Genomic DNA, 13,664 nt, shown 5'->3' on the forward strand with positions numbered 1-13,664 from the left:
TGTATATAGAGGATTTTGATTTGTCCTAGCTAAAATGTAAAATACTGTTCTGAGTGATTTTATATATCTATTGACTACAACATTACTGCAAATGTTGTATTATCAGCTATTTAAAACAAAGTTAGGGCACCAGGTACCTTCTAAAGGCATGCATGAGATTACACTTCCATAACCCTTGGCCATCTTTACTGTAGTGTCATACTGTAAATCTGGAGGACATCAAGTGCGGAAGAATGTTTCTATGTTTCAAATATGTGTAGCCATAATTATTGTTTGTGAATGGAGTTCTACTTGTTTTTATTATTTTTCCTACCAGATTTGTACTATGGTGGAGAAGCTTTCTCTGTAGAGCAGCCACAGTCTTTTACTTGTCCTTATTGTGGAAAAATGGGTTATACGGAAACATCTCTTCAAGAACATGTTACTTCAGAACATGCAGAAACATCAACAGAAGTGGTAAGCACCAACCTTGCTTCCAACAAGTCCAGAAGTAATATGAGGCTTGAAATTCTGCTGCTGTCATATTTTTCAAAAACTGAAATACCATTCACACATACCAAATTAATATTAAAATACCTGGTTAGGCTCATAAATCATTGTGTGTCATTGACGGTATGTTTTCCATTTTGTTTTGCTTTTCTCCCCCTGTACAGATGTTAATATAAAATTTAAATTCAGCATGCTTTGCGTCTCTAGAGAAATACATGTTTCCTTGTTCTCTATACACATGGGCACATGCTGTTTTTTACATGAAGGAAAGATGTATCAACCCCTTTGAATGATTTCCTGATTCTTCTAGAATATAGATTGTGTATGAGGCATTGTATAATATTTGAAGAAGATTTCTTGCATTTTTTGTTCAGAACATAATAGCAAAATATTGCTACATCAGAAGAATATATAATGAATCTTTTGAGTGTTTAAAAAGCTTATTTTATATTATTTTAATAAAAGGGTATATTATTTAATAATTATTAACAACATTTTGGACCATTTGTGGTTTTTGTATATGGAGACATTCAGAAGATAATCAGTTCACGATTTACTATGCTCTGTTAACTTTGAGATCCCTAATTGTGCCATCTCATCACAAGCTTGAACACAAAGTGATTACTCATCACAGTTGTATAAACGTTGGTGTAAGTGGTACAGGTTGAATATCCCTTACTGGAATTCTGAAGTACTCTGACATCCAAAGGTTTCTGAGCTGTAAACAAAAGTGTAGTACATACCTATATATGTATTTGTCAGGCTGGTGAGAGATGTGAGGATCTGGCGAAATAGTGGGAATCCATGCCTCCTGCCATACTTGATAGAGAGAATGTAACATTTTCAGGGGGAAATTCGGCGGCACGGCTTGTTCCTCTGAAGTGTTTCGTCATCTCTAAAATTAGAATACTAATTTGTTGCCTTTCCCAGATCATTGTTAATTTTCCTGGTCATTTTTGAGTGTTGTTAGAACCCCTTACTTCTAGTAAATCTACAGTATGCGTGTGCATGTTGTGTACATTCTTTATGGAGGCAGTAGATGGTTGATTTGTATCGGATCTTTTGACTGTTTGGCTCTCTGTAGTAAAAAATTCAGTAGACCCCTCATCCTGAATCTGCCTCTCTTGGGTTGTCATATTAATTCTAAACTCAATAAAGTGGAAACAAGAAGGTAGAAATGTATGTGGAAATATATTTTATTTACTTTAATTGTCTTTTTATCTCCTATGGATATAAATCTCAAAGAAAACCATAAGATGCTTTAGACAGGGGTAGGCATTGGTGGACGCATTCCATAAGACCGCAGCACTGGCTATGATGGCTGGGGCTAATGAGAGTTATAGGGGGAAACATCTAGGAAACTACAATACCTACCTCACCTTAGAACATAACACACACTAAATAAATATATACATTTTATGGTAAAAGTATTTGGTAGCCTTTTATCTTAACTGCTGAGAATTTAAAAAATGAAATGAAAAAAGTGATATACATATTCTTAATAAATAGATAGATAAAATGTTAAAGTAAGGATAGGATGGTAAACCAGGAAAAGAAAATTGGATACCATGGCATTACTAGGTACCAGCTGACATGGCATCAGATCTCATCTGATCTTGAAGCTAAGCACCTGGTTAGTACTTGGGTGGCAGACTGGCAGTGAATCCATGTTGTTTGTTTTTTGTTGTATGCCTCCAAGTCATTTTAATTTATGGCGACCCTAAAGTGAACCTATCATAGGTTTTCTTGGCAGCTACTTCAAAAGGGGTTTGCCATTGCCATCCTGTGAGGCTGAGAGAATGTGACTTGCCCAAGGTCACTCCGGCTTTTTATGCTTGAGCGGGGATTTAACCTTGATCTCCAGAGTCATAGTCCACACTCAAATGATTACACCATGGTTTCAAATGAAGTAACTGGCAAAACCACTTCTTGAGGTTTCCTTGCCTAAGACAACCTGTGAAATCATGAGGTTATCATAAGTCACAGGCAACTTGGAAGGCACAACATACACAAACAAACATTTAGTATGCAGGTAAAATGGTTAAGAAATGGGGAGGAAGTCTTCTATAAAAAAATATTTGCCAAAATTTTTCTCTCTTACACACTGGAAGTTATTCCATGAGGGTAGCCATGTTAGTTTGTTTTAGCAGATACAACAAGTCCCATGCCTCTTAAATAAGTTGGTAGAAGTGAGCTGTAGTTTATAAAATGTTATGACAAATAAAACTTGTTTTTTTCTTAAATGTCACTAGATATTTTGTTAGCATTCTGGTTGTTGAATCTTTTCTGAACTTTTGTTCTTTAGGTTTTTGCCTTTTTATTAATAAAAATTAATAAAAGCATGTCAGAATAGCCACACACACCACACACACCACACACACACACACACACACCACGTGCTCTAAAGGGAACCTCTATAGCAGTGATGGCGAACCCATGACATGCGTGCCAGAGGTGGCACCAAGCCCCTCTGTGGGCACGGGTGCATTGCCCCAGCACAGAGTTTGCCCGAGTTTGTCACAGAAAGCACTTTGCAATAAATAAGTGGGTTTTGGGTTGCAGTTTGGGCACTTGGCCTCCTAAAAGGTTCACCATCACGGCTTATAGGTAAAAAAAACTTCTTCATCTAATACTGAAACCAATTTACCATTTACATCTTGCAGCAATACTGACCAGTAGTGACACAGTTCTGATTAACTCCACTGGATGGCAGTAATGTTCCATAGATGTGAAACACTGTGCAAGTTTGCATTACGTTTTTATAGTTGTTGCTTAGTCAAGTGTTTCTGTTCCCTGGTATTGTTCCGCATTAGTTGCTCCTGATGCAGTCCAGTAGCAATTTTATAGAAATGGTCAAGAGAGGCATTAGATAGCCAACCTCCTATAGCTGTACAGAACACTCTGTGGTCTGCAGACTACTTGCAGGCATCCACCAAAATTTGACAAAGGCATTTAGAGAATAACAAGAGATCTGAAAAGGGCAAAGTTGTTAAATTGCTGCCTACAAATTAAGGCTGATGTACACATTGTTTCAGATTTGTACTTGCCAAATGTTTTCAGTGATTTTTATTGTGATGGATAAAAAGTTGAAAGTCACCCATAAGTCTTTTAAAACAAAGGTCTTTTAAACTGAATGTTTTTAAGAAAGGGACTTTAAGAGAGTGCTGTATTGTTTGAAATTGCATTGTTTTTGTATACCAGTCCTGCCCATCTAGTCATTCTGAAGTCATTTTAGTCCACAGTCCACTCCTGTAGAGAAAGTTCTTGAGAGTAAACATGTCCCTAAATATGGTGGTCACAAAGAAGCAGCAGCAAAAGAGGTGTTTCTGAGCTTCCAGTTCCTGCAAAAGATCTACCAGTGATGCTAAGCATTTTGTCTTTAGACATATTTAAATGCAGAACTTTGACAGTGGCTCATGTGTCATGCTTCTTCACCCAACAACAAATAGTGGGCTTATTCAGAAGTGAAGTGATTCAGTATGCCCTGAACAGCACACCACAACCAGCCAACTCTACAGGACCAGCAAAGTGTATTACTCTCAAGGAAGTCCCTTCCAGACAAGAACTGCACACATAGCACTCATTGGTAGCATGGTTCAGTACTCAGTGATTGTGGTGTCAGTGGCTGGATTAGTAGGAGACATATCACAAGCCATGTTATCTGTCATTATAACCACTTAAACACTAAACCAATATAGGCAGACCCACTTATCAATGCCTCTGAGGAATGAGCTCCCTTTTACAAAGTCTTTTTCTGCTTGCCCAGTCCCTCTTCCCCTCTTCGTTTCAGTCTAGCTGGAAGTTGTATTTTTAAGCAATGTTGACAATGAGAAGATGTTGATGGAGGGATGGCGTCAGGTTGCAGCAGGATGCCTGCAGTAAATAATGCAATAAAGCGTGAGTGGGGAAAAATGAGATTATGGTCTAACTGATCCTGTTGTTGTTGTGTGTGCTTGCCTACAACAGGCTAGATGTAAACAATAGCTGCTGCCAGAATCCCTGACTTGAGTATGTATGAACAATAAAATTGGGGTGGGGAGGGGGGCAAGTAAGCCTGCCTCACCAGCTGCCCCAGACATGTTAAAGAAGCATGGATATGCAACTTTCACAATGAAAATGGAAATCATATGAAAGGTGGAGACTGGTAAAAGAAAAAATTATCTCTGATTGCATTCTGGAAGAAGATTTGAAGTAGGTCTAGATCAGGCCTGCACAACATGCACCCCAAGGGCTGTGTGTGGCCTACCTAAGGATTTTGGACAGCCCATGAAGATGCAGAACAACTTGAAGGCTCTTCCACTGCTTGGCCTTTCCTCTTTGGAGAGGGCCATATGGAGGAGGAGGTGGAAGGGCAAATGCTTGCCTCCACTGCTCAGCTTTCTCCTGAGGAGGACAGGTGGAGAAGAAGGAGGACAGGCAAATACTTGCCCTGCAAGGTTCCTCTACTACTTGGCTTTCTCCTGAAAAGGCCAAGTGATGGAGGAAGGAGAAGATCAAACACTCACCCCTCAAACATCCTGTCACTTGGCTTTCTCCTGAGAGGAAGAGAAGGATGGGCAAGGTTCCTCTATTGCTTGGCTTTCTACTGAGGAGAGAGCCAGGCAGGGGAAGACAAGGACGGAATTAATATTAATAATATTTATTATTAATAATAATCAGTAATTGTTAATTAATTAAAATTTAATTAAAACCTAGCTGTGTCCCAAAGAAGTTTAGCCTGTTTTAATTTTGGCCCCTACTTACTGTCAAGTTGTGCGGGTCTGCTCTAGAGGGTTCGGAATAAGCAAGGCTTATCTGATTCATTTGTTTCAGTTCACATGCATATTGTTAGTTTGGGAGAACAAATTTGCTGAAGCATGTTGGAACTGCTTCTCTTGTAGTTTAGGAATCTGTCCCTATTGTTTCCATGCTGTTTCTGTCTCAGGAACCACATTTTCTTTCAAAGAAGTAATGCTATAGAACACACCTACAGTGGGCCCTTGGTGATTCCAGGACCCCGTGAATACCAAAGTCCATTAATGCTCAAATCTCATTAAATACGGTAGTGTTCCTTACATATATAAAAAAGTAAGTTTTGCTTCTTGGAATTTATACATATATTTAAATATTTTCAATCCATGGATGATTGAATTTGTGGATGGTTGAATCTGTGGATACAGAGGGCTGACTGCACCTCATTAACTGACTGTACCAAAGTATACCTGTAAGTCTGATACCAACCACCTTGGTATTACAACCAGCCTTCAGAGCTTTGTTAACACAACTCATGCTAAAGCAAGTGCCAACTTCCAAGCAAATCTTCTAACAGTTACGATCTGAAGGTGAGTTAGATTTAAGTTCTACCCCTTTGGTGCCTTCATCAGTGCAGATTTTCTCCTGGATGCCTTGATAGATGACATAGCATTTCCTTCTCTATTAAATGACTACCAGTCACATTCAGATGTTCTTATCAGCATGGCCAGATGCTAAGTATAAATAAGAGCTACCTCTAGCGGATAGCACAGTGTTTTCTGTGGTCCATTCTGCAGTTATATAGGATCGTTTCCAATTCTCTCATAGCTGTCTTTCCCATTACAGTACTAATCTTCTTATTTCTTGGCTGCAGTCTCCATTCTGTTCAATATTTGATCCAGGGTATGGGAAGTCGTAACTATTTTGATTTCCTCATTATCTACCTTTGTGTGAATTCTGCAACAAAATATGACTCTGGTGTACTAAAGTATTCTAATGTATGGTAGGATGAGGTTTAAAGGCTTATGGATCCTCTAAGGCTGACAGAATGACATATGTGACTTCCTTCAGCATAGCGCTGCAGACAGATTCCACTTTTTAAACAGTTGTGGGGTTTTTTTGGGAAAGGTATTTTTAAAAAAAGTGTGCTTAGTATTTGTAGAAAAAACTCATCTGAAATTTAAATTTGCTTTAAAATGGTTACATTGTTATTTTTAAAAAGTGTTCCAGGCATCTAACATCATCACTAAAACCAAATTAAACATTTAAATAATAACTAAAAGGAACTAGGGATTAGGACCACTCAAATCAATAAACATATTATTCTCTGGGTCTACAAATTTATCTTTTCAAACTAATATTTTTTTTGTTCCTTGACATTCTCTGTACAGAGATATGTGGCGTCAGCCTTAAACACTGATTATTTTCTGTGTTAGATGTCCTGAGAATAAGGATGGAGCAGCCAATCTCGTCTTCAGGCTGCTTCCATCTGTAGAGTTCACGTAGTTCAGTCAAATTCCAGAGAAGTCACCGAATAAAGAGTTTAGCTGCTCAGGGCTAATGTAGGAGATGTGAAATCTGTTTTGTTTTTTTTAAATGTGGAGTGAATGACTGTGAACATATGTCTTATTAAAGAAACTGAGAAGACACCAAAGGTCCAAACATTTCATAGAAAGATTATTCTTTGTTATGAGCTCTTCTGCAGTTGTTAATTTTGGCAAGATTGAAGCCAAGTTGTGGATTATTTTAAAATCCAAAACAGACTGCAGAAATATCCAGTTTGAGCCACTTTACTGACCTGGCTCAATGCTAGGGATTCTGGGAACTGCAGTTTTGTGAGACACTTATCCTTCTCTGTTAGAGAGCTCTGGTGCTATGATAAACTACAATTCAGGACTCCCTAGCATTGAGCCAGAGCAGTTAAAGCGGACTCAACTGGGTTATTTCTGCAGTGTGTTTTGGACCTCAGACAGCCTCCTCAAAACTATTAATCCCCAGATACGTGTATACAACTTAACACATATGTTAACACCAGTGTTTCTCAGATTGCCTTAGAAATTAAAATAAATGTTAGCCCAAAGAGGGCTTTTTTAAAACTTGAGATGTGTTTACCAAGTTTACCCCGCACTTCCACAACCCAGACAAAGGTTCAAACTGCTATAGTTCTAGAATTGTGGTGGCTGAAAGCCTTCCATGCTTAAGTAGCCCAGTATATATAGAAGAAGGACCAAGAGTTTGTTTTCTGTTTTCATTGTCCTGGAAAGGAGAAGCAGCTTAAGTGTGTTGTCTCCAGAATGAAGACCTTCCCATCTGAAGGCTGCATGTCTCTTTGCTTACCTGGAGTAGGGTGGGGAAAGTTATTCTCATGTGCTGCCTCTGACATCAGAGGCTATATTTAGAAGGATGTGCCCCAGTTGCCTGGATTGATTCTCTCTGGGTTCCATCTGCTTGTATTGCACTTGTGAGCAGGGATTCTTTTTCCTTTCTGCTCCAGGTAGTCCCCAGAGTTCCCCCATCTTCAAGAAAGATCTGGGATGGGCAGAGGAGAAGGGGAAACTTTCCACTTTCCCACTTTTCATATTTTCATATCAACTTTTGCATATTGTCTATTCTGCTAGTGGATGGACACTCTCCTATTTCATTCCTTCTCATCAGATTCTGGTAAACACTAAGAAAATGGAAAGCAGTCTATTATAAGAGGTGGAATGACTTCATTGTGCTGTGTTGGAGTTGAAAAAACTACCCCTGAAATTAGGCCTGTGTTTAAGATATAATGAAATACTCATCATTGATGCCTTGTCTTCCCTCTTAGATTACTGTACTGTTGTTGCTTTTTATCTGTATAGCATCATAGATGTACATGATGTTTTATAAGTAAAGCACAAAAAAGCAGCCAGCTCTACCAAAGGGTACAGTTGAAAAAATTCACACAGGCATACACAGGAGAAGAAGGATGAGTGATGCATTTATAAAAACAAACAACAACATTACAATATAAAACAGATTATCCCGATATAGTCCCACTATATAAAAGGCAGTGATGTGTGTGCACATGCCATAGTGGCTTCCTCCTTGTGTCTGGATAGTAGAGAAGAATAAGGTTATGCAGCAAGAAGAAAGTTCTGGTCATGATTGAGTGGTTGGGATTGACTGACCCTGATTTATTTGTAAGGCTAGTCCTGATCACCCTCATGAACTGGGAGGATGAAACTGAGGAAGTTACTTATTTCTCACTATGGCTGCAGAGAGACTATGTTCCCCGATGTGTTTATTCCTATTAGTTACCTGTTGCTGTCGAAGACTTTTGCTCAAATTGATTTCTACCTTTTATTATTTCAGATTTGTCCAATATTGCCGCATTACCTGGTGGGAGATCCCAATCATGTTACAGTGACTTTGCAGCTCATCTCACACGGGAACATAGAGCTCCTAGAGATTTATATCCTTTCCTAAGCATAATTTTTGCTTTGTGTGCTTAATATTACTGTGTTGATTCTGAAATGTGCATTTGTTGGACTAGTTGCATATGCCTTGAGAATGTTTGGAAACTTCAGCTGGTTCATAGAGCTGCAGCCAGGCTGTTAACTGGGGCGGTTGAGAGGCGACCACATGATGCCCTGTTTGAAACAGCTCCATTGGCTGCAGTTTGTTTCTGGGCAAATTCCAAAGTGCTGGTTATTACCTATAAAGCCCTGCATGGCTCAGGTCCACGCTATTTGGCACCATATCCACCTGTATGAACCGGCCTGGGCTCTGAGATCCTTTGGGGAGGCCCTTCTCTACAACAAACTATCACAAGCATGGTTGGTGGGGATGCAAGAGAAGGCCAGACTCTGGAACTCCCTTTCCAGGGAGATCAGAATGGCTCCCTCCTTGTTGGCCTTCCGCTAGCTGTTCAGGTACCTGTTAAGACCTACCTGTTCAGACAGGCTTTTAAGCAGAATGTTTGTAAAGGACCAGCTTGGGACGTTGTTTCATTTTAAGTGTTTTATACCGTTTATCTTTTAAATTTTTTTTTTCTTTTAAGCTATTGTAACAATTTATTCCATTTTAATGCACCTCTTTTCTATATTTTAATGATATTGTTCTTTTACTATTGTGAAGCTGTTCTGAGTCCCAGTTCTGGGGAAAGAGTGGGATATACTACACAACTACTAACTACTACTACTACTAATAATTAATAATAGCAGCAGCAGCAGCTGTATTTTAAAAATATCTTTGCATGAAACAAAGTTTGTACATTGAAAGCAAAGATGTCACTATCTGGACCACCCATAAAAAAAAGTATAGGATTTTGATCTGTTTGATAATATATTCCATTGAACACATGTATATGCTATGTCATTAGCCTAGCATTCAACGCTCTGGATGATGTGGGGTTAATTTTATTAAAGAGTTGACACTGAAAGGCTGTTGAACAAAAAAGTCAGTTTTAACAATGACTTCAGTAATTTGATGACCTTTACTTATAATGGGGTTCTTTTTGAACCCCACTTAAGGATTATTTACAAGGAAAACTCAAGTGTCACGAAACAGTGAATTCAGACTTCAATTCGTATTTGATTACCACCTTATACGCAGCAGAGTCTGATGTCCACAAGGTGCCTCTTGTGACTCTAAGAAATGGGCTTCATGGACTAGTAGGTTTTCATACTAGTTCTGCAATTTGTAGCTCTGCATGAACCTTGTAATTCTAACTTTGAAGCTAAAAATGAACTCAAGAAATTGTATATATTGTATAACATTTGCTTACTGACCCAAATGTGTCTGTTTTTTACAACGTCTTTATGATTTCCCTATGTGTGCAACAGTTTCACCTTTCACGTTGAGACTTCTCCTTAACTTATTGGTTAGGATGAATCCAGCGGTGTTCGGGCATGTACGTAGAATGTTTCACCCAGGCCGAGGCCTGGGTGGCCCTCGCGCACGTAGATCAAACATGCACTTTACTAGCAGTTCCACTGGTGGGTTTCATCTTCGCAGAGTTTCGTATTCTCCAAGCAATAGGGAGCCATGGATCCATCAGCTGTGTAAGATTTATAGTATGATGTATTCCTTGTTTTCTGTGATTCACAGCATAGTGCATTCTACTTGGTAAAACTAGGCATGTTTGTCCTTAATTTCACATGTTTCTTCTCAACAGGATAGGAAAATACGTCCCTCCAGATTGTGTGGAACTGCATCTCCCTTCACCTCATCTTGGCTGTGCTGCCTAGGGATCATGGGAGTTGCTGACCAGGGACATCTGGAGGGCTCCATATTCCCCATCCCTGCTTTTTAGAGTACCGTGGTCCCTCCAGATTTGCTGGTTGTTAGGGTTGAGGACCACTGGTGAATGTGGAAAAAACTACATAATAAAAACATACTTATCTTTGTACCAGAGAGAACACCCCTCTAGGAATCCACTGCAACTCCAGTGCAACTCTTATGGTCAAACATCTGCCGACGTGAATCATGCTGGTGCACCTATGAATGCCTAGAGAAGTGTTTGCTCTAGGGCATCTACTCTATGGTCAACTTCTGGCAGAGTTGCACTGGAGGACTTAGAGATTCCTAGAGAGATCATAATAATCAAAACCACAAATAATCAAATCTGTAAAAGTCAAAGCCACAAATGTGGAGAACCAACTGTACTCTGCAGAAAGTATAACCTTCATGGGTATTCATATTTTTATCACTGATAATTAGCTGTGGCAATAAAGATCTATTTGGGTTGATTGTCCCTTAAAAAATGGGACTTTTCCAGCCAACTATCAGATTCCCATTCAAATTGGCAATTCCCTAAGACTTTATATCAGACAAAAAGTCTGATTACCGTATTTTCGGGCGTATAAGACAACCCCCCACTTTGGGGAAGATTTTCATGGGCTAAAAATCGTCTTATACGCCGGAAAATACGGTATTTTTTTCCTGCATAATTCATTATTGTATTCTCACAACATGTTACGCTAAATTACCCTGGGGCCCTAAAGCAGTGTTGAGACTTGTGCCTGTTTTCTGAAATACTAGTAAAATTAGAGAGACCCATATAGTATAATGGTTTGAGTACTGGACTAGGACACTGGGAGACGAGAGTTTGAATTCTTACTTGGCCACTGGGTGACCTTGGGCAAGTCACACACTCTCAGCCTCAGAGGAGGGCAAGGGCAAGACCTATATGAACAAATTCTGCCAAGAAAACCCTGTGATAGGTTTGCCTTGGGGTTGACGTAAGTCAGAAATGACTTTTAGGCAAACAAGAACAGTAAAGTTAGAAGCTAACAGAAGAGAATTCTAGGAAGAATTTATTGTAGTAATGAGACATAACTTTACAGAGTGCTGAGTTTGTGATACTGGATTTCTCCATAATGCCTGGTTCTTTTTTTAATGTTGACAGAGCTTTTATCTCAGTTGTCTGGCGTGAGGCGTTCTGCAGGGGGACAGCTCAATTCCTCTGGCCCTTCTGCGTCTCAGTTACAGCAGCTGCAGATGCAATTGCAGTTAGAGCGACAGCATGCACAGGCAGCACGACAACAACTGGAGACTGCGCGGAACGCGACAAGGCGCACCAACACTAGCAGCGTCACCACCACTATTACACAATCCACAGCAACAACCAACACATCTAATGCAGAAAACAGTCAGCAGGCTATCCAAAACTCTCAGTTCCTCCTTACAAGGTAACTCAGTCTAAAGGGTTGGTCCCGCTTGGTACTCTTGGTTTGTTTTTGTTTGCTTGTTTAATTCAGGCATTTACAGTCTGCATATTCTGATATCATGCTGCTGCTTCTTACAAGCAACATTTCATTCACCTCCTTCAGTGGAGGTGATGTTGCTCAGATGTGTAGTCGGTATGCATTTTCTTTTACTATTTCCACCTGCTATGTAGAAACCGCTGATTTATGTTCCAAAGAGAGGTGGAACAGTCACTATTTCATTCATATGGCTAAATCTGCAAATTAACTGAGCAATGTGAAGTCATTTAATTTAATGCTGTTTTCAGAAACATTAAGAGGCCTACCAGTGGTGTGTAATTGAAATTAGTTCTGGGGTTTGATAACTTTTGATCATATTTTTGAATGGCTTTCAAAAAAGTAGAAATGTTAGGTGTGTAATAAGGGACTAAAGAGGGAATGTGTGTAGCAGAACTTCAATGAGTTGACCAGGTAAACTAATAAAGGGTTTTCATGTATATGGATTGCCCTACACCTTTTCTGACACCTTCTCAAGGATTTCATTCATTTACTGAAAAGGTCAATGAACCTTTGACCATGTCAAGTCATGAGAAGGTTTCCTGTTAGGTTTGAGCAAAATAGCCATGCTTAGACTTGCTGAAAAGTTAGCTGTGACTAATTTGTGTGAATAATGTCAGTGGTGGACTTTAAACATGACCAACTGTAGATTATTTGTTCATTGCCTTAAATAGCCAGGAGGGCCTAAAAGAAAGTCCAGTGTGATATGTGGAGTTGAAAGTAACGAAATGTGGGCCTTTTAGTCATTTGCGATTTATGGCAACCCTTAGGTGAATGTATCCAGGGGCTTTCTTGGCAAGATTTATGCTGAGACAAGATTGGCCAGTGCTTTTTTCTTGGCCCAACGGGATTAGAACCTTGGTCTCCCATAGTCCTAGTCCCAACACTCACTGAGTAATTTTACATTGACTTTTTTCTATAATTAGTATAGCAAAGCAAAGCAACTACATATTCCAGTCATATATGAATATAGAATATATAGTATAGGTCACATAGAATACTACATGCATGATCTCTCTCAGTAGCTTACATGTGTGTTAGCATATTTTCAGCAGAACCATATGGGGCAGTTCCTGCTCCACATGCAACCCTTGCATTCCTTCAAGATCTACTTAAGGTGGGAGGTGGGTGGAGGAAAGAAAGGAAAAGTCCTGTTGAGGGCAGGTAGGAACTAATACATTACTTGTTCCCTCTTTGTTCTTGCTAGTGCCCTTCTGGATTCTGTCTATGGCAGAGAGCTCAGTTGTGGTGTTCCAGAACATTGTGACTAGTGAAAACTGCTGAAGTAGAGCTTATTGAGGAGTTTTAATATTTTTATTCTAGTTTTGAACTGAGACAAGTATTTTCCTGTCCCAATACAGGAATAAATGAACTTAGCAAACCTAGGAATGTTTGATGGGGATGGAGCTTGCCAATTGAGACTTGTGTTGAGTGCAGAAGTTGATAGGGGAAATCTCCTTTAGCACTCATTTCTTGAGGAATAGCAACTGCCAGGCCAGCTTTAATGAACATAAACACTGCTTTTTGTACTTCATTGCCCCATGAACTGGCCGCCTGAAGTTTTTAAGCTTGCGCACATTTATGTTGAAATGGATTTTAGAACGTGAAAAATTGTGCCCTAACCAGTCTGTAAGATGCCACAGATGTACAGTCAACCCTCTGTATCCACGGGTTCAACTATCCAAGGCTTGAAAACATTTTTTAAAAATATAA

The 13,664-nt window shown here is 39.4% G+C and overlaps 1 protein-coding gene across 1 annotated transcript in view; it reads left to right on the plus strand.

The window, feature by feature from the left end:
* The window catches only part of KCMF1 (potassium channel modulatory factor 1), a 54,818-nt gene that overhangs the window by 39,544 nt on the left and 1,610 nt on the right, over positions 1-13,664 (plus strand). The window contains 6 exon segments of the mRNA XM_042453721.1: positions 317-456; positions 8,560-8,608; positions 8,611-8,659; positions 10,074-10,095; positions 10,097-10,262; positions 11,597-11,879. Of these exon segments, the coding sequence (XP_042309655.1) occupies positions 317-456; positions 8,560-8,608; positions 8,611-8,659; positions 10,074-10,095; positions 10,097-10,262; positions 11,597-11,879 (709 nt within the window).

This window comes from Sceloporus undulatus, chromosome 2, assembly GCF_019175285.1.
Source record: "Sceloporus undulatus isolate JIND9_A2432 ecotype Alabama chromosome 2, SceUnd_v1.1, whole genome shotgun sequence".
NCBI lineage: Eukaryota > Metazoa > Chordata > Lepidosauria > Squamata > Phrynosomatidae > Sceloporus > Sceloporus undulatus.